We start from the raw sequence: 25,436 nt of genomic DNA, 5'->3' as shown, positions 1-25,436 counted from the left end.
AAAATGTACATAAATTAAAAAAACAGTAAAATACATAAGAAATTTTTTTCAGATGGCACAATTTTTTTCTCATATATTTGCTCAGGACACTAAAAAGAATATTGTACACAAAAAATCTGCCCATTTCGAGCTTTATTTAGTGATTTATACCAAATTGTCTGATTTCACGCATCATTATGCATAAATTAGCATAATTAAGCATAAATGATAATTTTTTTGTTAATCTAACTTTGTGGTACTTTAGATTACGTCATAGGCAATGTGTGTGCGAATTTTCGTCGCGATCACGTGGTCGACGGCCAAGATCTGGGGGGGGGGGGCCTGGGAGCTCAGCCTAGTTAGGGTTAAGAATACTTCAAACTTCACACAAACATCTTATTTTGATGACAACAACCTGATGCGTGCGGCATGCTAGTCTATATTGACACATCTAATGTTTCTGGCAACTAATTAATGTTCCATGTTTATATAGCTTTCTGCCGTTTTTTTTTTTTGGGGGGGGTTTTTTTTTGTTTTTTTTGCAGAAACCTTTTAGGAGTGAAATGGGCTATTAAAAATAAAAAAGAAAAGAAATTAAAAACTTAGAATCTGGAGAATCAAAAGTACCCAAATCAGGTTTTAAATTAATATTTTGCTAATTCTATTTTCTTTTTGTTCTTTCTATAAAAAAAAAGAAGAAAAAAAAATGGGCACATGAAAATGTGGTCACTTCTGGCAAACATTGTAACAGCAAATACAACCTTACCTGTATTACAAGCACTAACAGAACACTAACCATTCCTTATTTAGCTGCAACAACAGCTAAACTTTGATAGACTTCAATAGACTGTGTCTCTGGTTGTAGGGGTTTTTATATTCGGAGGTGTATGTACTGTATGTACATAAAATATGTACAGTTGAACCTCTATTATCCGGCCTCCCTTTATCCGGATCTCTCTATTATCTGGACGCAATCTCGCCGTGATTTTTTTATCTTTTTTTAAGAATTACGGGAGGAAAGGGGGATTACCAACTCCTTGAGAACTCCTACACTAACACACATGAATTACATATACTTGATACATTTCTTAATAATTATTTAGGTAAATCATCCCAAAAATTTATAAAAGAAAATGATTTCATTCTTGCAAACACGAACCTCTATTTTGGGGTCTGTTACTGAGTGTAACAATGAAAAGGTTGCGGTATACACATTACTACATGTGGTACTACAATGGGCTACATCAGTACATGTGTATGTATAAATTATGTACATGTATAAAGCATTGAGTCTCCCGTATCCGGCCAAATCCCTTATCCGGATGAGCCCCGGTCCCAACTTGTCCGGATACGAGAGGTTCAACTGTATGTACAATTTATCAAAGGAACAGCATCTTTCCTATAACCCATTGATGGGCTGATTTTGCTTCAACACATCTTCCAATAGGCACTTGCCTGAGAGTATTTGGGACTCGTCCTCAAACAGGACAGTTAACCCTAAAAAGACTGGGCTATTTTGGTGGCTCGAAAGACTGGGGGGGGGGGGGGGGGGCCTAAAGGGCCCCCCCTTAAGATCTTGCCCGTGGATTGCGCGATCGCCGCGGAAATTTGCACACTAGTAGTGTGCGATGTAATCTACAAGATTGTATATTTAAATTTTCCAAAATAGTCTTCTTTTATTTTATTTTGATTAATTATGCTAATTTATGCGAGAAATCAGACTCTTTGATCTAAATCAGTAAATAAAGCTCCAAAAGTGTTCCATTTTTGGTCTAATTATTCTTTGTAAGTTCTTTCTAATCATTCTTAGCAAATGTACTTTTAAAAAAATTTGGTATCAAAATTGATTTCTTATTTATTTTATTGTTTTATGAATTTCTTATGTATTTTTGTTTTTTCGACCTTTTGTTTTCGTTGTTTTTTTTAACAAAATTTGTGGCAGACACTTCTTGAAGCATAATACTCCTAAAACAAATTAATTTTAGCCTTTGAGAGGAAAAATAAGCATATTTATATGCACCATGTGAAAAAACTCAATTAGCATTGACTTTGTACACAAAATCACATTTTTGAGCCATTTTTGGTCTCACGTGCATGTACAAAAAGTTATGTAACTTCAGAACCATACCCCTGGGCGTCACAAATTTGGTGTCAAGATGTGCGGGAAACTTGAATGAAAAATGTCATAGAGCATCGCAGCGAGAGCATTGCGTGTTGCAGAGTAATTGCGCGAAACGGTCTTTTTAGGGTTAACACACAGACTAATACCATGAAGGCCTTGTTAAACTATGCTGCCAAGTCATTTGCAAAATACAATATACACGTCTCTATCACTTTGTTCTTTGTTTTCTTTCATTCAAAGTGAAACACTCACCTCTTTATTGTTCCACATTTCCCACATATCATTGTGCAAGTGTGTCGTCTCGTAGTTTTCTGTCGTTACGATGTGGCCGTAGTCGTCATGGAGATTCAGTAGATACATAAAGACGCCCTGAATGCAGCAAGAAATTGGAGAAAGTAGAAATGTAGCTCTAATTACATATCTCATTCGATGAATCCTCAGTTTTGATTGATTAAAATGGGGACATAAATTCAAAAATTGCCTTTTTAATTTGTTTTAAAGAAAAAAATATATATATATTTACACTGTATATGTTGGTTCATAGCTGAATCCAAGCTTCAATACACACTTAACCCTCCCCTGCCATCACATGGGACTAAAAAACCAATAAGAAAGACAGAAAGGGAGAAGGCAACAAAAAATATAATCGGAACTGTCGAGGTACCTTGTTTCTGAAATCTGCACAGATGACCATGTCTGAGTCCATGCCTTCTTCCTCAAAATTGGGCCTCTCACCCCTCCGGATGACCTCTCCTTTGACCAGATACACATTGGCAATATACGGCACATTCCACAGTCCCCTAAGACATGAACCAAGTGGACAACATGCCGGATAATTTTTTTTTAACTTTCTTTCTCCTTTTTTAAATAAATGTTACATTTCTAATTACAGTCAAACCTGTCTTAAGCGGACACTCAAGGAGATAAAAAAAGTGGCCATTGTAGACAGGTAGCAGCTATAGACAAGGTCGTTATCAAACCAAACATGGATTTTCTCGGGGGGGGGGGGGGGGGGGGGGGGGAGAAGATTGTATTTAGTGATCGCCTATGGCAGGTGGTTGCTATAGACGGCGGTTGCCATAGACAGGTTTGATTGCATTAGTACCTTTAAATTGCTTGAAAGTCAGCCTTACGGGAAAATAGTGAAAACTGATTATTAAAGTTATCAAAAGTTTCTGAGAATAGGGTCATGCACAGCAAGACAATTGCTTAATCCTGGAGAGGTGAAAATACATAAGGATTGCAAGAAATACTTGTAACAAAATATGAAATGACTGTCTTCTCAAAACTATTAAATACTTCCCAAACTGCGACTTGTAAAACAATATCAAAAGTAGTAAAATCTAACTACATTGATGTAATGAGAAAGAAGCCTCATTCTTTTTCAAGGGAAAAATCAGATATTTTTCCCACAAAGCAGTTTGGGGTGGGGGGCGAGGGAGAGAATATTTTGAGTGAGTTGTTGATTTTGCAAATATTGGTTTCCTTGCAAAACTAGCAAAGATTTAACATCATGGAATGTATTGTGTATACATAGTAAGTTTCAAGAAGAGAAATATATCTGGGAAAACATTGGCATGAATTCACTTTCTTATGAGGTGCAATCATAATCAACTTAGCACAAAATCTCACTTCCTCTCCCTTCTAACGATGTCGACGTAGTCGCTGGAGCGGGCGTAGTAACCATTGCTGTTGAGGTCACCCCAGAAGTTTGACCACAGTTTGCCCGGCTTGGACACAAGGGGTGCCACAACGGGTCTGCAATACAGAGTGAAACATATCAGAACAAACATAACACACAGCAGACAAACTGGATGAGAGGAGAACAAATAGTACACTGGATTATAGTGAGTCTACTTTTTAGCCAATGAGGACTTTCTGATGATCTTGTGAATGATTAAAGAACTGTAGAGTCCAGGTTGAGGTGAGGATTCAGGTTTATAACATTTTTTTGGTGAGAAAATGAGAAAACCTCTTATGAAATACGAAAGAGCATGTAATTTCAAGAAGGATTCAATGTTTATTCATTGAAAATTGGCCTTGAAATGGCCGAGATATCCAAAAAAGTGATCCTAATAAAGTAGACAGGCCAAAACTTTTATTAGAATCTCTTTGTTTTTCCTTCTTTTTAAGATATCTCAGTGATTTCAAAATCAATTTTTATCATCTAAACTTTTGATTTTCCTAAGAATTGTATGTTCTTTAACATTTCACAGAGTGTTTTGAAAATTCTCGCAAAACGTTACAAGCTGAATCCTCACCTCAACCAGTACTGTACAGTCCCTTTCATGGAAGAAATGTACGTGTGCACATCACATTCGTGTTGGGATCTGAGTTAATGTTTTCTCATGTTGCTGAATTCATGAACAGCATCTGACTCACAAAATTCATGAAAAATATAAACCTTGCAAAATATATCTGGCATAAACAGTATACAGATGACACTGAAGTGTCTCTATAAACTACAAAAATAACCAAACAAACTCCTCCCAAGCAGCTTCTCAATTCTTATGGTCGGATACATGTCATTCCCCAGCATGCCTGAAGTGAAAACAAACACCTCGCTTGTAGGGTACAGGTGCGGAGATTGCCTCAGGTGTGAACAGAACAAATGCTTGAACAATTTTTTTAGGCCTACTTTTGCATTGTTAATGATTATGTGGTGATACAGATGGTACACTACAGCTTCAGCATTCAAAATCCTCAATATACATGTACTACTCTCGTCCAAAATTATGCTAAAAACATTTCCTATGGCTATCAGAAATGTTAAGATGGCTCATATAAGACAGGTTCCACGGAACTTCAAAGTCAATTACAATATCGTTTGGAAGAATAATATGCTATTTTCATCTGAAAAATACACCAGTCGTAGGTTTGTCTTCACTCCAGCTTACGCTAAATACATGTACCACCTGAAGATGTCTGATCATAACAACAGAAGAAATGAGACATACACCTTTACAACTAACATGGCTGGCAACATGCACACATCAAAATCAGGGGAGTTCTAAAAATGAGCTGTTGAGCTACAAGGCAATCTGAAAATGAAATATTTTCTTACAGACATTAGGACACGCATCATTCTTGCTATCTTGCAAAGAATGTGAATAGGTAGTTTTTCAAACAATTCTCACAGATGTGCTTGGATATGTACTAAAACAAGGATGACACTTGACAAAGTCTCCCTTGTTTTATAACATCTTACATAATTTTTTTTTTTCATTACAGATATTCTGGGGGGAAGAAAAAGGCAAAAACAAAACAATTTGTGTAAAATGCAGAACATGGCATAGATGCATAATACTAACACTGGAAGGCCAAGTAAGGACAAGGGATGCATTGACAACATGTAATTATCACACCACCTGGATGAATAAAAAATTACATCGACATACTGTAAAACACAATATCTCTGCTGCATGAAATTGAAGCCAATGGCCTTTATCGTGGCATGAATTTTTCACAGGTTGCTTCTAACATTCAATGCATATAGTGTAGACAAGAACTTTTGTGTGCATTTTAAAGGGATCGTACAGTTTTGGTTGAGACCTAATTTGGGTTTTCTAACATTTTTTGGTGAAATAATGAGAAACCTCTTATGAAATATGAAAGAGCATGTATTTCATGAGGAATTCAACGTTTATTTGATGAAAATTGGTTTTGAAATGGCTGAGATATCCAAAAAAGAGCGATTCTAATAAAGTGTGGGACCCACACTTTATTACGATTGCTTTGTTTTACTTTGTTTTTGGATGTTTCAGTCATTCCAAACCTGATTTTCATCAAATAAACTTTCAATTCCTCTTAAAATGGTATGCTCTGTACTATATCATAAGTGTTTTCTCGGTATCTCGAAAAAAGTTAAAAGCCCAATTCTCATCTCCACCAATACTGTACTATCCCTTTAATTTTGCAAATCATGGGTCTCACAAAATTCGTGAAATCCAAATGCATGCGAATATTCCTCGTTTTACAGTAAAGGGATGACACGCGTTGATATGGGAAGTGGTGGATAAACTTTGTTTGGCTTGTCATGCTTTCAGTCAGTGCAAATACCCGGATATGTACACCTCATACTAGCTTTGAGTAGCATTGTAGAAAGAAGAGAGTCACAGACCTGTTCATTTCCATGAGAATCATCAAGACTTGTGGGTTTGTGAGCTGGACATCGGCATCAACGGAGAAATAATACTGGCACTCCAGGGCTATGCAGTGATCCCTGTGTGGTGGAGAAATGATGATAGGTGGATACTACATTGTAAGATCTTGGAAGTGTGGAAAGCTATTAAAGGGGGTTTGACTCAATGGGAAGAGCTCCCACAGATTCCTCTGCGGGTCAATACTGGGAAACTGCAAACTCCTTTACATACTGACTCAAATATTTTCATATATTTATGGAAGAGCTGTATTAACAACAACAACAACAATAACAAATTCTTCCAAGTCTTATCAAAGGTAACAGGAGAATTTGGTTAAATTGAACAATTTATAAAATTTTCTTCAGTCACCAATCCACAACTCCCCTTGTTCATTTGAAAATTATGTTATTCAGCTGTTTCTGTCTGAAAAATATCTGGAATGTTGGTCCAGCTTATGTAGTAAAAGGTTATAAATACTGGAGCATAATGTAGTTGGTTGGTTAAGCAGAAAATTTTGCAGTGTACGCAGTCCCACTTTACTGCCCTTCTGTTAGTTGTAATACTATGTGTTATTATAACTGTGAGCAAGTGCACCTGTTTTTGCTCAACTTACAGTAAACTCGCATGTGACTTGCCAATCTAAGCCTCTAGAATTTAAAGACATTATTTGATATATCCCCAAGCATAATCCAGAAAACCACTTTATGGCTCTTCTACTATGAAGAAAAGCATACAAGGATGACCTCCTGTACACTTTTTTTGTTGGTACAAATTTTGCTGTACCTGCGTATCAACCCCACCTCCTATTTTAAGTTTCTTCCTGTCGCCAAAGTAAAATAGCTCTTCATCTTTGGCAAGACTACACGGTCTCTACTGCAGCTGGTAATGAAAGAGTAGGGGGTTCAAAGAATCTAAGTTGATCCTATAAGACAAGTGGAACATAAAATCATAGTTTGTTGTGTGTGTCTTCAAAAGTATTCTTACTTCTTAATGAAAATGAAGATTCTGGAGGCTTTTCTTCAGCAGCCATTGATGTACATGATGAAAATGAAAGAAAAGACATATTTCGGTAAATTTTGAGAACAGTATGAAGTGGATTCTGAAAGGTTAATAAAACTGAACAGGGAAATCATTGGCAAGCCATAACCTCAAGTTGAAAGTAACTTTTAAGATTGCCTCAAATTCTTTTTGAACACCCAGGAGTACAGTCACTACGGTTGACTTACAGGCCACGATTTCTCCCCTCAGCGTCACTCAGCTGCTCTGCTGGACGGATGATCTTGACGCTATTGAACAGTGGCCCAATATCTTCGCGGAACTTCTCAATCCTACGATAATGGAACATGGCCTGCAGACAGAACAGACATACATGTACATTTCAGGTGACTATACATCAGTGTAGCCCTTGATAGGTTAATAAGGATATGTCTCTTGACCAATCTTCTGAAAAAACATTTCAATCTCAGTGTACTATTCAACAGCAAAAAAAATCTTACACCCAAATCGGATTGATATGGGATTGTGTAGGATTACGGTAAATTTCCTGAACATTATGGCAGTTTTATGGTGCATGAGAGATGATCATTCTTCTTTCCTTGTTTCGTTGGAAAAAACAATCATTGTTGAAAGCTAATCAGTCGAAGATCTACAGCACTTCCCTTTCACCTTGTAATCTAATACAGCTACTGCCTGTTGGTCTACAAAATGTAAAGCAGTCTCTAGAAATATGAACTTCAAGATTCATTACCCATTCACACTAATAATAGCTGTGAAGAGCTGTCTTGGTTGCAATAGTAATGGATCAAAAGCTTGGTAGTCTAGTGGATATAATATCAGTCTAGCAATCAGGAGATCGTTCGTTTGAGTCCAACCCGAGTATGAATGCCCAGGATATTTTATCATGGCTACTACTAAAACACTGAATAAATCGGTATTTTATTTACATCAATTTGTCAAGCAGTTGCAATCATTATCTGGTTCATTTTTCCACATTTGGGAAGGGGGGGGGGGGGGGGGAGTAGGACAAGTCCAAATCCAGAGGTCTCCCCGCCTTTCTGCAGTCCAGCCTTGTGTCTACCCACCCTGTTGTGAATGAAGAGATCGATGCGGCTTTTTGGATAGTTGATCTCTACGATGTGCTGGAGGAATTCATCAAAGAACGGCGTGGGGACACTGACAAAGACAGCCACCATAACCATTGGATAGTCCTCCACCTGTTTGAATGTTAGAAGAAATCCATGTTTCATAATAACAACTACCAATATCCATACGTGACCCTACATCACAAAACCAACAAAATGTCGCCAGACATGGATTTTTTTTAGTTAAGGGCAGATTCTGAAAGAGCAGACTCTAAGCTTTGCAATGATGCATAGATCAACTGAAATGGATTTTCCTAACTTATCTGAATATTGTAGCGAAAAGAAAGAAGACATTCTAGAAAAGTGTGAACTGAGAAAAAAGGCTCTGAAGTATGGGGTCTATCTGTCTATTCAAGCGCTTAATCTTTACCGAACCATGCTAGCTGTGTGTTGAATGGGACAAAAAACAGGATGTAAACCACTGGAGCAACAACACTGAAGGAATTATCAGATTAAGTTGAAATTGAGCATGATTTATTAACACATACTATCCATGATTAATGCCATTTTTCAAAGCAGTAGCGTTATCCCTTCAAAAGTTATAAGACTTGAAAGTGAAGAATGTGCAAATGAATATCAAAAAATGAAAAGGGGCCTGTAAGCTACAAGTGTATACCTGATCTCACTGCTCTACAAAAAATGTTGTGGAAAAACTGCTGAAAATGCACTTTCCCATTCATTTTATGATCCCAAACTTAGGAATATATGAAAAACTTAATATTGACTTGGTTGACCCGTTTCATCTTTTCTGAGTCGTCACGTAAAATCAAAGGGTGCAAATTTTTGTTTGTTTTGTGGTGCACGGTCACATACACTCCATAACACAGAGTGCATTCGTCTCTACACACTCAAGGAAAAGAAAGGCTACAGTAGAATACACTATTGCAACAGTACCATGCTTCATGTTTGCTTAAAGTGTAAAAAGATGCATTTTCAGGCAGATTTGACATTCTTTATGTTGGCAATTAGGGTTAGATTCTGAGATAGATTATTCAACAAAGTGCAGGAGTTATATTCAATGTTCATTCTACATGAAGTCTGGTTCTTCTGTGTTTGAAAAACAAATACTGTAAAAGTGGTTTCATTCGGGTACAGATGCTTTCTTGGTTTCCATCAGTGCCGACTTTTTTCGTGTGTGCTTAAATTCGCGGTCGGCAAAAAATATTTTATTTTGCACAAGACAACCCAAACTATAATCCAATTATTCTTTTATTTATCAAATAGAAATTAAAATAAAATGCAGGCTTACCTGAAATCCTGTCTCTCGAGTACCTACATTGCGCGGTATCGCTGTGTGTGTGTTGACCATCAATACACTCATGCGCGGAATTTTCGTGTGTGCATGTGCGCAATAGCATTGTAACAAGCGGCGAGTTCAAAATATATCCTTGTGTGGTTAAATTTGCGCGACTTTTCAAAACATTTTCGTGTGATGTTAAATTCCCGGTTCAACCTCAAAGCGTGAAAAGCACGAAAATAAAACCACTGGGAAAGAAACCACTTTTACAGTAAAGTCTTTGGTCCAATTACAGAAAGGCTTGTCAGTGCAATACATACTTTTCACTCTGCTCTAATGTCCCTCTGACTGTTGTTTATCACATTCATTCATTCAGCATCCATAACTGATAGTAATCACCACAAAATATTTAATATATTCTATGCTGTATAGTATACAATACGCACCTCACTGTTTATTCAATATGCTTTCTACCAAATGATACCAAGCACTTTACACTCAAAAATTACTAATTGGGAATATCAAAACGACAAAATTTTACTCTTTCTTTTCAGGCAAACTATTAAATGGTCCAGAATGTCCCTTTAATTGACTTTTGCTTTCTTTTCATTATTGCCAAGTGAGATCACTCTCGCCCTGGACTTTGAGTCTCCTTCAGGTCATGTGACTTGTGATTCCTTGCTTTTCTCTTGTCATCTACACATATGTCACAAAAAACATATCTACATCCACAAACACATCTCTCGCCCCAAGATTCATAAACACGCAGTTTGAACAAAATTGGTTTTTACTAATGAATGAATTTTGAAATTTGATTGCACAGCATTCTTTGAAATGCATTAAAAAAAATTCGTGTTACAACCCACCATCATATCAAAGTGGGATTATTATAGTTGAAAATGTCCATACTGTGTGCAGCAGCCCAAATGTAACAATAAGTTACCTACATTCCAAGTGCTAAAGAATATCATTGATACATGCAATACCTGGTCCAGTCAAATGCCTGGTATGTCTGTGTGTGGTAACAGCATTTTACCTTTGCCTGAAACTGAGTGTTCTGAAGAAAAATGGGGGGGGGGGATGAAACTTATGGGGGTTGAGATGATGAGTAACTGAACGGATTGATTTGATTTTTGACCCTTTGAGAGCTAAAACCTTACCGTCAATCCATTGAAACTGAATTTGTTGGACATACACCGGATACAACCAGCATCCCAAGTCCATTGGTTTGGTACATAGTTGGTAAGATGATTTAGTGCCACCTGGGAAGAAAAGGCATGGACAGAATGGTGTTACTACTAACAGGGAACTTACATGTATATTCCACTCATACCAGAACAAAAAAAGTCACGCAAGTGTGAGCTACTGTATAAGCTATTATTTTTGCGTGCAGATATTTTTGCGAATGAGGTCACAGACATTTTTGCAAGATTCTTGTTTTTGCGATTTTGACACTGACGCTATCATACATTGTAAGTGCACTAAAAATGCCTGTCAGTTAGAGATATTTTCGCATGTTGTTAAATTTGCAGTCAAACAGTGATTTGCGAAATTCAGGAAAATTAAACCCTCGCAAAAATAACAACTTCCATACAGTACTTCAAGGCACATTTCCAAAATGTTTGTCTTTAGATCAATCTGCTTTACATTTCTTGGGTGGGACATAAATCCCAAGTCTTCTCATATCAACTTACACATGTACTTTCAATACCGTATTGCCTATTTCACAGAATGAAAACAGCATAGGGAATACATCAATGTTGGCATGAATAATCTTCAGAAAATAAAGTAATTTCTGGAAATTACAGAATGTTTTGCCACGAGAAAACACAATGATAAATTCCAAACATGCACATTTTGACAGATATGGGATCAGTTATCATAATCTGATGATTGAACCGTTAAAAGTCTGACCAACAAAAATGTGATATCAAATTGTTTGGTAGACATCACACACGAGAAGTCCTGGAAAATTAATACCAATTATAAGCATTTCCTACTCAAAAGACTATACAGGGAGGAGAGGTGCTGAGAGGTCCCTGCCTCCAGCCTAATTAGGGTCAAGGATGGATTTACAAGAATCATCAATAAAGTTGCCAATGGTAAATCAGGATGACTCTGTGTCTGCTTGAGGCTTTTGTGGACTCTGTGTCTGCTTGAGGCTTTTAAAGTAACTGTTCCTAATTAAAAGAGCTCAAAAGTAGTCTCCCATACACTACACAAAGTTCAATACATGGGCAAACATGAGACAGTATACTTCGATCACTAAAGAAACTTGGACAAACTCAAAATATGCAAGCATCTGTATGCATACATCAAAGATACTTTTATTCTAAAAGTCCCTGATTTAATGGTGGTGGCTATTATTTCTCTTTCATATCTCAAGAGGGCTCAATCATTTCTTGGTCTTATTCAAACTGCAAAACATGTGATTCCAACTGATGTATGAAAAATAATACTCGACAAAGAATTTCTCGACAGAATAAGATTGAAATCTTTAAGGGTTTCTGTGGCGGTTGAACGTTTAGTAGTAGAAGGCTTCACCGCTCACTACGTATTCTTCCTTGGATACGTTGCCCTGATCACACACATCAAATCCTTTTCAGGGCCACATACATACCCAACAAAGAATATGTGGTGCACCATGAACTTGTCTTCTAGTACTAAAAGAATGAGATTGCTAGAAGTTACCTTTGCCCAGCCATTGCCATGAAGCAGGGAGGGAACCGTGTTGTACTTGGTGTTGTGAAGAAGGCTGTTTCTTCCCTCAAATCTTGGTTTGACATCATCTAAAAACAAATTTTCACAGAGTTGGACATTACAAAAAGGCCCATAAAGTAATAAAAGCACTCACAAACTACATGTGTATCAACATGAATATCTAAAGGGAACATGTTTGCTATCAAAATGACATCATAAAACCAAGACAACATCACAAACTGGTTGTGAAGACAGCCAAAAATATCATTCGCTAAAAACCAGAAGGGCACTATCTCGTTCTAAGATTTGAGCGTATTTCCAGTAAAAATAAAACAATCAGTTTTCATGAAATAAAATAAAGTTTATTTATGTGTTGTTTGAAGGTTTATTTAATCAAAAACAGGTAGATTTATAAGCATTATTCCAAATACACGATAAAATAGCACCCTTGCGGTTTTAATTTCTAACCCATTGAAGACAAGTTCACAGTATACTTGGGTAGGTGTCTATGGGAAATGTGTGTTGTAGCAAAATTAGCCCGTCCTCAATGAGTTCACATTTTACTGAAAATGAAAATAATCTACTTCGATTGACACCAAAATGTACAGCAGATCAAGTTCTATAATAGATACCAGTAACTCAATACCCCCTAAAATTGCAATAAAGTTCTTCTGCTTCTCAGTCGACGATATCTGCTCAGGTAAAAAGGCTGATTTAATCATGGATTGAAATTAATAGAATATAAAGAGAAGAAGACTTGAAAAGACCTTTGACTTCACAGGTGATTATTGGACTTATGCAAGGTCGACTAAAGCAAGGTTGACTGGACTGCATTACCGCATAAAAGGTATAATCAATTAAACATCTCTTATCACCATCTGAAAGTGACTGGTTATTTTTTACTGAACTTCACGCATGTTTCCCAATATATTTACCTTTTGCACCATTCAAATTTTGGAAAATCCTTGCTTGGTTGTCCAACATGATCTTCCACGTTTCCTGAAAAGGTGATGGGGAGGTTCCATGCAGTTAAACAGTATTATTATCATCAGAACTCTCATGAATGTCACTGTGATGTCATGACCTTTGTGCTTTTACATCACTGATCATATGCACCAATCACACTCGTCTTTGCTTTTAAAAAATGAATAAATAAAATACAGAGACACATAACAAAAACAAGGAAAAGTAGAAATTACGTGGTGCGTAATATATGTCCCCGCCGGAAGTAGCATTTTGTAACAAAATGTGCCATATAGGTAAAAAATCAAGGTCAAAGGTCAAAGAAGTCAAAGGTCAAAATTCTGTGTAGAAGTTTTGAAGCCCTCACCTAATGTCATCACATAAAGCAAATGGAATCGAAATTGGGTTAGAAATGGCGAAGGAGTAGCATTTTGTAGCCAATGTACAATATAGGTCAAAAATCAAGGTCAAAGGTCAAAGAAGACAAAGGTCAAAATTCTGTGTAGAAGTTTTGAAGCCCTCACCTAGTGCTATCACATAAAGCAAACGGAATCAAAATCGGGTTAGAAATGGCGAAGGAGTAGCATTTTGTAGCAAAATGCACAATATAGGTCCAAAATCAAGGTCAAAGGTCAAAGAAGTCAAAGGTCAAAATTCTGTGTAGAAGTTTTGAAGCCCTCAACTAGTGCCATCATATAAAGCAAACGGAATCGAAATCGGGTTAGAAATGGCGAAGGAGTAGCATTTTGTAGCAAAATGTACAATATAGGTCAAAAATCAAGGTCAAAGGTCAAAGAAGTCAAAGGTCAAAATTCTGTGTAGAAGTTTTGAAGCCCTCACCTAGTGCCATCACATAAAGCAAACGGAATCGAAATCGGGTTAGAAATGGCGAAGGAGTAGCATTTTGAAGCAAAATGTACAATATAGGTCAAAGGTCAAGGTCAAAGGTCACGACTGAAATTCTGTGTGGAAGTTTCAAAGCTCCCATGTAGTGCTATCATATAAAGCAAACAGAATCAAAATTGGCTCATAAATGACAGAGAAGTAGCAAATTGAAGATTTTGATCACACACGGACGCACACACGGACGCACACACGGACGCACACACGGACGGACGGACGGACGGACGGACGGACGGACGGACGGAGGGACGGACACACGGACACACACACGTACGGAGCCCGTTTCATAGTCCCCTGCACGAACTCGTTCGGCGGGGACAATAAATACATAAGATCAAAACTCACAGTATCATGAGGGTGGAAACTTTTTTTCACCTTGTATAGTGAGCAGAAGGGAGATATTGCACTATATATTTTATACACCACTGGAATGCCCCCACTCAGATAATATAAAACAGAAAGGATGACAAAGTACAAACTAATGCCTCTTTTTCGTGATAACTTAAGTACAATGTACACATTTATTACAAGTCAGAGACTTTGCTAGTCTTATTCAACAGGCTTTTGACATAGGCATAGCCCGGTTTCAACATGGAAATAATTATTTAAAGCGCACTGCCTGAAGACTATGTTCCATAGAGCACTTCTTGGTGGGTTTAGGTAATTTCCAAAATGTTCATTTACTGTTCATTCTCTTCCAGTTTAATATGTGTCCAATTACTGTAGCACAATTTGATTGTAAAGTTTTACACAATAAAGGAAGAAAAAATGCAAAACGAAGTAATCTTTGATACATAAAAGCTCATATTGCGACCGGTCTTGAAATTTAAAGTTAATCTAAATTGTTACAAAATATGATAAAACTAGAACAAAATTTCAAATTCTCCATGAAGCATGTTACTACAGTGCTAAAACATCTAACTTGGTTTGCTTCAATCTCACGTCTCCTGCATGTTTGAGTACACCCAAATTATATAACAGGCTTTTTTAAGACTGGTTATTCTCATGGCCAGCCTTGTGACCAATTCTGGGGTACATGTAGGTGTTTCTATTTTGCAAATAAAGTAGAACAAAATATGTATCATTGATAATCTATGAGTTTCTAGATTTATATCAAAAGCATGAAACTGATTTCGCTAGACTTAATCAGGCTATCCCTGATCTTATTTTTCTGCTGTAACAACTGGTAAACGCAAACATTTGTTATGTAACTCAGGAACTCAACTTCAGAGTATTCCTACAATTGTATCCATTCTCAAAACGATGTAAGTGAATATATACACATAATTTCATAAGAGCAAGTTACAATTTCATTAGAAATGAATAATATTAAGTACATAGTGCTTATTTGAAGAAACAAACAAATTGAATACATTTGATGTATCTAGAGGTGAAGAATCCTATTAGGAGGGGGTGCCCATTACACTACAGTTTTCTTACCCTTTCATTTAGAAAGAGGTGTGTGAAGAAAAGCTGGTCGTCTTCCAAGTCTTCTATTGGTTGGTAAGTGACGGCCCGATACATGTATGGTGCATAGCCCATGTAGAGACCTGAACACAGATATGGGTAGCCACTGGACACTGGAGGGTAAGCCGTCTGAAAACAGGAAGGCGAAAGCGAGACAAATGGTGTGAAAAAAATAAAATAAAATGAGTCATGCTGGGTGATTTCAATTTGGGTGCTTGTGCTATCTCAATGGTAGCACCAGCATTCAATTCCGAACTTCAAATCAATTCAGTGTGAGCAGGTTGACCTAATAATCATGACATATTGTAGTTCCTGTTGCTAAAAATATAGGACCGACTGCTGCATGGGACTCCAGAATTCCTGCATGAATCCATGACCGTGTATAGATGATGGTAGCATTGGGGTGCACAATTGCGACAGGCATTGTTTATACAGTTATCAAACCATCAGTGCTGTAGCTTGATTTTAAGAAATTGTTTTGGGCACAACACAAGTACCAGCACTAACTACTGTGCAAGAAAAGTCTGATAGATCACATTATTCAATTTCATTTGACACAGAACATTTTAAATACTGTATTCACATACACACACAGGTATACATACCATACAATTTGTACCAAGCTATCTCTTGTATCTGCATGGTACTACTATGTAATTCAGATTATCTTGCACATTTTTTTCTATATGACAACTTGCAACAAAACCAGATTAGAACCCCAAGGGGGAAATTTCATGAAGGAACTGGTCGGATAAAATATCTGACAAGTCAATTATATCTGACAAGTTTTGAGAAATTCTTTAATCTGATTGGCTGAAACGCCCCCCAGAACATACGTAATATGCAATTTTTTCTTGGAATAACATTCCAATCGAAGCCAATCATGATCATATGTGACCGTGCACCTCAAAACGAACATAAAGTCGCACACACCGATTTTGCGTTAGGACTGAAAATAAGTGAAATGGGTCAACCTAGCCAAACTTTACCATTTCATATTTTCTGAAAGAGCGGGTCTTCTTTTACATTATGCTAAAATTTGGTATCATAAAATGGGCAGGAAAGTGTGTATTTTTAGCAATTTATCTCGAACATTTTTGGTAGAATAGTATGATTAGGTGTGTCTTTAGAATCCCTTTTTCATTTCTGAAAAACCTTGTCCACACTCCTCACTTTCAACTCTAATAACTTTTGAAAGGATAGTGCTACTGCTTTGAACGTTGGCATTAATTATGAACAGTATGTGTTTATGAGGCATACCTAATTTCAGTTTAATCTGATAATCCCTTCATTGTTGTTACTCTGGTGGTTTACTTCCTGTTTTTGTCCAAATTCATCGCACAGCCAAGCACGGTTTGTCAAATATTAAGCGCTAGAGTAAACACTGTTCTTCAGAGCCTCTTTTCTCAGTTCACACTTTTCCTGAGTTTGTGCTTTCCTTCCAATATTTAGATAGGTTAGGAGAGTCCGTTTGATTTAAGTTATACATCATTTTAAAGTTTAAAGTCTGCTCTTTTAGAATATGGTCTCAAATAAGAATTCATGTCTAGCGACTTTTTGTTTGTTTTGAGGTGCACGGTCACATGTTATGCAATCACAGCCAATCACAGCCAGAATACTCACTGCCAGAGACTTGTCAGGCCACAGGTAGTTTTCTGCAGAGAACAGGAGGTTCGTCTTGAATGTCTTAAATTTTTTGAGTATCTCGTCGGCATCTGAGAGGAAAACAACATCATAGCTACAAAAAACAAGGAAAGACAGGAAAAGAAACAGAAAAAAAAATTGGTAAGGTTTGTCCCAATAGCGTTAGTTGGTTTTAGTATACCCATTCAAACATCATAAACACTAACGCAGACTTTTACAATGAAAAGTTTGCATAAAAAATATTTTAACTCCAATCCCACACCTCCCTCCCTCATCGATGGTTTGCTAATTCCAATCAGTTAACTGTCCTAGAAGAGTAACAAAGTATGAATTTAACAATGCAAAGACGCATATTGAGATACTATGCAAATCAAGGCAAAGTCAAGAAAGAGAACCACATCAACTTTGCAGCAACAGTTTTAGCCATACAGAAGTTGGTCAGTCTGAGTGTAACTCACCTAAACTTCTTCAGGACTCTTTCCAAATTTGTATTTTCTTCTTGAAAATGAGTATTCGGTGGTAACATTTGAATGTGGGGATCCAAGTTTTGAAACTATGCTACATGACATCATGCAAATCAAAAGGGTCCATCCTCTACCATCCTGCCTGGAGTCAGTACTGACATAGCGACATTCTCGCACAACTCTGTTTCAATACACAGGGACTACCACACAGTATGTGTAAGATAAGATTTGCTACATTACATGAAAATATATTTAACAAACAAGAGACCCGCTGTTTTGCAGTCACCGGAGTATCGTAAGTTTATTGTCCACATATTGCTGCAGACTCTTACCACAAAATATTGCAAAGTTTTTTTTTTTTTGGGGGGGGGAGGGGGTGGTGGCAGTTTTGAGAGCTGGGGGCATGGTGTTCATTTGCATAATTATTGCATCACATTGGTAAAAAAATACTTGCCATGTACACTGTGCGTAGAAAGTGTGAGTGTGCAGTTTGAAAAAGAAAAGACTTATTTAAGCTCTATCACTTTTGATTCTCGAGAATATATATATTTTTTAATACCGGTATTCCTTTAATATGGGAAGTATGGGCCCCCTCATGTGTTGTTCTGCGCACACATCTCTATATCAGTGCATTATAATTTTCTTGATTCAGGCTATTTGCAAAATCTCAAAAAAAAAAAGAAACCCCTGTAAAAATTTCAGCACGTACAGTATCTATTCTCATACAGTGGACTCCCATTATAACAAAGAGCTCAGGACCGTGGTTTCCTTTTGCTACAACAAATTTTGTTATAGCCCCCCTCCCCCCCCCCCCAAAAAAAAAAAATTATAATAACAATTGAGAACATACTAGAGCTGATAATGTTGGGGCCAAAATTTGTACTTCATTGTAACCAAAATTGTGTTATAACCGTGTTCACTATAACGGGAGTACACTGTATTTCTTGAATGAAGAAGGCAGACAAATCCCAGACCGTCATAATGCACCAGTCACATCTATAGACATCCCGGATCATCCCAAACCACCCCAGATCTGTTCTGGGGTGATCCAGGGAGAGATCCAAGTTGACGCCTTGGACATCCTTGGACATTCGTGTATGTCCTTGTAGATCAGGGGACATCTGGGAGGTCAACACGGCAACATTTGGAGGTCAAAAACATCCGGCGTCATCGGAGGATTGCTGTTATCCATGTACATGTAGGTGCCGTGTTTGTCTGTGCAGACGCCGCGCTCTTCCGGCCTTGTGTTGCTGTGTTGCTACTGTGTGTACAGTCATATCAATGCTCGTCGACACTTCATCAAGGTCGAACTACCCTGGATCTCCCCGGATGTCCCCGGATCACCATGTAGATCCTTGAAGATCCGTGTTTATATGTGACTGGGGCGTTAGGCCCTGGTGATGATGAGACTAATCCCATCCCCTCCTCCTTCCTCACCTGTCAGTGAACAAGATGACCAGGTCCTCCTGGTCCTTATACTTGACAAGTTCCTCCCTCAGTAAGTTGACCTTCCACCCACCTCCAGGACTGGTTTCAATGTCTCCACCCTGCCACTCCTCATTCATGCCAAGCACCTGCAGGTTGGAAGGTGTGTGTGTGGGGGGGGGGGGGGGGGTACACCCATTGCTAATTAAAACTGATACTGCAGATTGACTGATTCATAAATTTCATGATTGTGAAAGTCATGAGCAAAAGAACAGTGAGTTTACAAGCAATAGCTACCACTTGTCCCTCTTCCCCTTGCAGAGATGTTCTTGGCAAATTTGAATTTGACTTCCAACCCGATGATAAACAATGTCTCATAAATGAGGAATACACGTACATGTACGTGTAAGTACTGCTGTATATAAAAAAAAAGAAGAACAACTCAGTAACACATTTAGAACAGAAAAATCTGATAGGGAGTTAACAAACCCTTGCCCTGACTACGTGTACCCCTTTTATTTCATATCTTTTATCTTTTTTTTTTACAATTGGAAAATAAACTTTTATTTTCTATCTCTCTTTTTTTTTCACTTGAACAAATGTTGCCTTAGTTCCTGATGGAACAATCTTGAAATAATTCCTTCCAAGATCACATGGAAGCCAAGATAAGGCACCATCTATCAAGTAACAAATGTGCATCACCTGGACATTGCCACTGTCTGGTAAAAACAGCCAACAAAACACAGAAAAAAAAATCAGTTAATACAGTGGTACCACTCACCTAATTCTACGATAAAAGGATTAACAAAATCTCTTAATTTTTATTTTCCATGTTATGCTCAAATTCTAAATAGTAATTAGTCCTATAACCTTCCTTTCTGTGATCTTGTAAAACAAGAAAAAAATCAACAAAGGCCTATAATTTAATTCCATTTCAGAGTTATCATTCCAGAAACTGTGGAGTTTTCTTGTTTTGGCAAGTCTTACAGTCAATACAGATGTATTTTCTTTTCCTCACCTTTATTTCTGAAAATATTACACACACACACACACACACACACACACACCCTACACTGATACACAAGTGGCCCTTACAAACACTATTTTGCTCTCTCATCCTCTAATTTCTAATTCCCCTAAAGGTCGGAAATGTCACCTGTAATTTCTTTGATTGGCAGTACTGGGACTGCGAAATTGAAGGTTTTCTTACTTGTTTTGAAAGCATTTTGTATTCTTCATACTTCTTATTAATACTTCATCCTCTCTGGCTGTCTGCAAACAACATATCAACACTATGTACACATGTATCTCTTTTGCACTTCTGATTAGAGGAAGGGGAATACATTTGCACCCATTCATCAAGACAAAGCAAAAAACGATCTCTAATGGCTACAAAAATTTGATATTCCTCTCAATCAAAGAGAAAATTGTGCCTAGATACTCAAATCTTCAAATCATATGAGCAACACAATGTCATATCTATCACATTTTCACTTGTATAGCATGCAATATTGAAAACGTAAAATGATATCACGCATATCAAACTGGACCACCCCACTCTCACTCCCCTACCATGGAAACTAAACTCATTGTGACACGTGGCTTATCAGCAATGAACCCAACAGTCAGCACTACACTGTCATAGTAATCGCTGTAGCTGCAGCCTGATTGGCTGAACACCAGCCCAGTGCTACCACTTGTCTAGCACTACAAAGGAGCTGGAGACACAGTAGAGTTTACTTCCTGTCTGGACAAGCCACAAAAGAGCTGTATGTATAGTGAACAAGGGCAAGGGGTTATTGATGAAAGGAAGTAAAGCCTGTCTGTGATTATTTACATCTAACACATTATCATTATCCTCTCAGTTTCCAAGATTACTTCTTTCTACTCCAGCAATTTTGGTTTACACTGTGTATACAAGCAAATTACACATTAGTTTTGAAATTAGAATGCGTGATTAATAGGATTTTGCAATTAATTTATTTCTTATTCATCTATTTCCTTCTCTATTTGTTCATCAATTTACCTTCATTATTTTTGTTTCATTTATTTATCATTTTTTCTATGTTAATGCACCATCTACTCATTTGTGCTGCCAAATCATTTTTGTTTTTATAGTATAATATCATTCTGCACAAAAAGCATGAATTAAATTGATTGTGACTGAGGTGACGTCTTAGCTACAAGGTATACAGATGTACTTGAGCATTTCTCTCATACACAGTGCAGGGTGGACAGGGTGGAAACACACCTTGACTGTGATGCCAAACTGCTCGGCTGACTCCATGTATCTCTTGTATCCATCAGTCTCATCTGTTGCCACGGTGACGACTAGGAGATCACCAAATTCACCTTGAGGGTAAAATAGAAACAAACAAGTCTGACAAACATAAAATTAGCTTGAAGTCTGATATTTGAAAACATATATAAACAAACCCTGAAAAAAAAAATGGCTGTTTGTCAACTTTATCAGGCATTGATAAAGTGTTGTGTAATGCTGAACATGCATGCATTGTGATGGGTAATGCAAATAAATGTACATGGTAGTATGCCAATTTATCAATGTTTTGTGCTGGTGTTGTTGCTAAAGAAAGTTAAAGTTGCTCCTTCAAATTGTAATACATTGCACAGTTGAAGGTAAGCTCCACTCTGTATTAATTTTAGTCAACAATACAGACTGTAGCTTTCAAGTTTCATTGCTTAAAAGTAAGGTCTACACAAAATTATGAATATCAAAAGCCAGTACTTAATTAGCACTCTCCTCTATGATAGTGGATGAATCACCACTACAAAGAAAATTCAACATACAATTTTTCACTCTTCTATCATTTCAAAATTTCATCTTTTCTGAAAAGTACAAATTCCTTTGACTTGTCACTAACATAAACCTTTGTACGTAAAGGGCAATATAGCAATCTCCCTGCTTTCTGAAAGAGGTAGGCCTACAAGTAAGTCAATTATATCCAAGTGTCACTGACAAGTCAAAGAAATTATGTGTAGCCTTGTAAGGCCCTACTTTTCATTTACGTACTCTCGATCTTTAAATTCTTTGTAAAGATCACCTATAATATCGTATTCCATTCATGACATCACAAAATGTTGAAGTCTTCTCATCCAGCGATGGTGGCACTGAAACTTTAAGATATTACTTTTGGCAGTTTGTATGGATTGTTCCAAATTTCCTCAAAGTAAGCTTTGACTCAAGCTCTCACTGCACTGATGACACAAACTGATGTGCTGACTGATGATGTTGCTGTATTCAGAGTTCAGTCAATGCACATCTTGGTTTTGCTCCCCTTTTAATCTGTTGAGGATGGACTGATCTTGCTACAACACGCATTTCCCATATAGACCCCTGCTCGAGTATACATTGTACTAAGTATACTCTGGACTCATCCTTACTGCGACCAGCAGCCCCATACGCATAGCGTATTACGCTATGCGTATGGGGCTGCTGGTCGCAGTTTATTGAATAGACTCATCCCAACGGGTTAACTGCACCTCGATTGCAGAACATTTAGTTGATTTTAAGTAACGTTAGATCTAAAATTGACGAGGTAGAATTCCAAGTAACTATTAGATCCCTATTGGATTGGATTTGGATTTATTTATTCAATACTCCATAAAAACCATACAAACAAACAGAGAAAATACACTACATATAAGTACAAATACATTACATTTAAATTCATGTCGTCAAATTTGTATAAAATAACTGATATGACTGCAACGGATACAAAATATAAACGTCAACATAAGAAATCATGAAGCATTAGGAACTTGACAGGAAGGCGGTGCCTTATATGAAGCCAAGTCCTTTAACATGTACCAAACGAATATCATATATATTACAAAGTTACAAACAGCAGCACAAACCCCTATGTTTATATTATATTATTAATACATAACTAACGCTAGCAGAGATTCCAACTCTCCCATTTTCGACGGGAGATCTACCGTCGAAAGCCCATTTTCGCAAAATCTACCGTTCTCCCGCTTGAGATTTAATTTCTCCCGCCCTGGCTCTGTGTCTCCTGCTTGAAATGATTTCTTACTTGATATAATTGTATGTTGCAAAATAAGCCTTAGATAACACGAGAGAGCATCTGGAACCCTAAAGCTTCCAGGGCCCTTTAGCGGGCCCTGGAGCCCGGCCGCAAGGAACTTCGCGCTTCGCGCACATCAAATTAAAGGACAAGTTCACCTTCATAAACATAAGGATTGAGAGAATGTAGCAATATTAGTGGAACACATCATTGAAAGTTTGAGGAAAATCAGACAATCCGTTCAAAAGTTATGAATTTTTGAAGTTTTTTTGCAGTACCCGCTGGATGAGAAGACTACTGCAGTGTATGAATAACTTAGATGTCACATGCGTACAACAATATAAGGAAAATATAAAGAGAATTTCACAAAATTCCATCTTTTGAAAAAAGTACACATTCCCCTGACTCGTTACCGATAAATGTTATGGGTAATATTATTCCCCCTGCCTTTAGAAAGAGGCAAGTCAAGTGCTCTTTTATTATGCGAAAAAAGTGAAAATATGTTGAATTTTCTTTTATATTTTCTTTATACTGTTGTACGCATATGACTCACAAGCTGTCGTAGTCTCCTCATCCAGCGGTTCCAACACAAAAATGTAAAAAATTCATAACTTTTGCATCGATTGTCCAATTTTCCTCAAACTTTCACTGATGTGTTCTACTAATATTGTTGCATTTTCTCAATCCTTATGTTTATGAAGGTGAACTTGTCCTTTAAGAGTCTCCCGTTTGCTAGGGGTCTCAGGAGGGAGAATCTCCAGATCAGAGGGTGCTTTGGGTTGGAGTCTCTGCGCTAGCCAACATTCTGTTGTTTGAATTCCACTCCATCCCAATTCCAAGTTTTGCTGAAAGTGAAAGAGAGGCACACAATGCATACTGTTTAGTTTAAGACCAGAGACAGAAAGACCATGGCTGCCCCAGTACACTAACACTAGTAAAACAGCTTTAAACTCCACCAGACATTTTTGGAATCTGTAATCATTCTCCATCTCATATCAGCCGCTCATCATCATAGTGCTCATTTCTGCAATTGGGGTGCTGCGCATGTGGAATTCAGTGGCCCTGTGAGTGTGACTGTACGGTCTGCAGTTCAAAGTGTTGATGTCAAACTCAAAATCATATTCGAAGATCTGTTGGCTGCGTAACTATACCAACTGGTTATTGGGAAGATGAAAAGGCTGCTTACCTCCTCTGTCTGACTTCGAAGTCGCGAAGTTCAGAAGAAAAGCGGTAAAGATCACAACTGAAGCTCTGGCTACGTGGCATTTCCTCGCCATTTTTGGCATCCGATTCTCAACCAACTCGTACCGAGAGGTGCAGGTGCGTGTGACACCGGGTGGCAGGGTCACTGTGGGTCAGCTTCGAGAGAGAGAGCAGTTACCCACTAGCCCCAGACCTTTTCCTTTAGCCCTTCCTTTCGCTCGATTGTGATGGATGACGCATACACTTGTCAGATTGTAGCCGACCTAACGTTACACTACAGTTTGACCATATTACAAGGAACCGAGATGAGGCGGGACGGTGACAGGCATCTTATCACAGCTGCAAGGCGAAGTAGCTCCGTTTCGGTTGTGGTCGGTTGGGATAATAGCATGAGCGTCCACGTCCCCGTACAGTACAGCTACAGCTCCGCCCGCTCGCTCACAGTCACTCTAGGTAGGAAAGTAGCAAACGCGGCTACCATCAGTACTGCAGTGTCCTTGCAGGCCACTGACGAGCTGGTACAGGTAGTACGTGTCGTTCTAGTGTGCGGATGCGGTACGGCAGGCCTGTGATGGGTGGCCCGTCCCGCACACTCTGATCTGGTGCGTGGTCTGGTGGTAACATCGAGGAACACAGCGTTCGCGAGTTTGTCTGCGTGGACAGTCTTCCGCAAACCGCAGCTGTTTTGGCTACACAATCATGTTCAGGAGCCGACCCGTCGTCACAAGGTGGCGCTAAACGATTCTGAATGTCATGACTATTAATTTTTTTTTTCTTCTTTTTTTTGGACCGTGCATCACAAAACCAACAAAATCACTTTTGAAAGAATGATGCTACCGCATTGAAAGTTGGCTTTGATCATTTATAGAATGAACTTCCAAACTCTGTAGTACAAACTTCCAAGCTCTGTAGTTTGTGCAGTCTCACCTGAACAGTTCAAGGAGCTTTTACTGACCCACCTTATAAAGGTGTCAAGCCCACACCCCTCCTCTCATTGTGC

General features: G+C 38.0%; 1 protein-coding gene across 1 annotated transcript in view; it reads right to left on the bottom strand.

Annotated features, from left to right (window-relative positions):
• The window catches only part of LOC139732901 (procollagen-lysine,2-oxoglutarate 5-dioxygenase 1-like), a 46,881-nt gene extending 22,084 nt beyond the window's left edge, over positions 1-24,797 (bottom strand). Inside the window, exons 1-14 of the mRNA XM_071643738.1 lie at positions 24,420-24,797; positions 21,439-21,539; positions 19,200-19,336; positions 17,278-17,392; positions 15,628-15,783; positions 13,257-13,320; positions 12,313-12,410; positions 10,782-10,883; positions 8,325-8,456; positions 7,470-7,591; positions 6,222-6,323; positions 3,734-3,859; positions 2,766-2,901; positions 2,354-2,470 (exon numbers count right to left, since the gene is read on the bottom strand). Coding sequence (XP_071499839.1) covers positions 2,354-2,470; positions 2,766-2,901; positions 3,734-3,859; positions 6,222-6,323; positions 7,470-7,591; positions 8,325-8,456; positions 10,782-10,883; positions 12,313-12,410; positions 13,257-13,320; positions 15,628-15,783; positions 17,278-17,392; positions 19,200-19,336; positions 21,439-21,539; positions 24,420-24,519 — 1,608 coding nt within the window. The 5' untranslated portion in view covers positions 24,520-24,797. The remainder of the gene's footprint in view (positions 1-2,353; positions 2,471-2,765; positions 2,902-3,733; positions 3,860-6,221; positions 6,324-7,469; positions 7,592-8,324; positions 8,457-10,781; positions 10,884-12,312; positions 12,411-13,256; positions 13,321-15,627; positions 15,784-17,277; positions 17,393-19,199; positions 19,337-21,438; positions 21,540-24,419) is intronic.
• Between the last annotated feature and the right edge of the window lie 639 nt (positions 24,798-25,436).

This window comes from Diadema antillarum, unplaced genomic scaffold, assembly GCF_040938485.1.
Source record: "Diadema antillarum isolate AM-2024a unplaced genomic scaffold, OU_Dant_1.0 seq00000455_RagTag, whole genome shotgun sequence".
NCBI classification, from domain to species: Eukaryota; Metazoa; Echinodermata; class Echinoidea; order Diadematoida; family Diadematidae; genus Diadema; species Diadema antillarum.
This window is presented reverse-complemented; position numbering and strand designations above follow the sequence as displayed.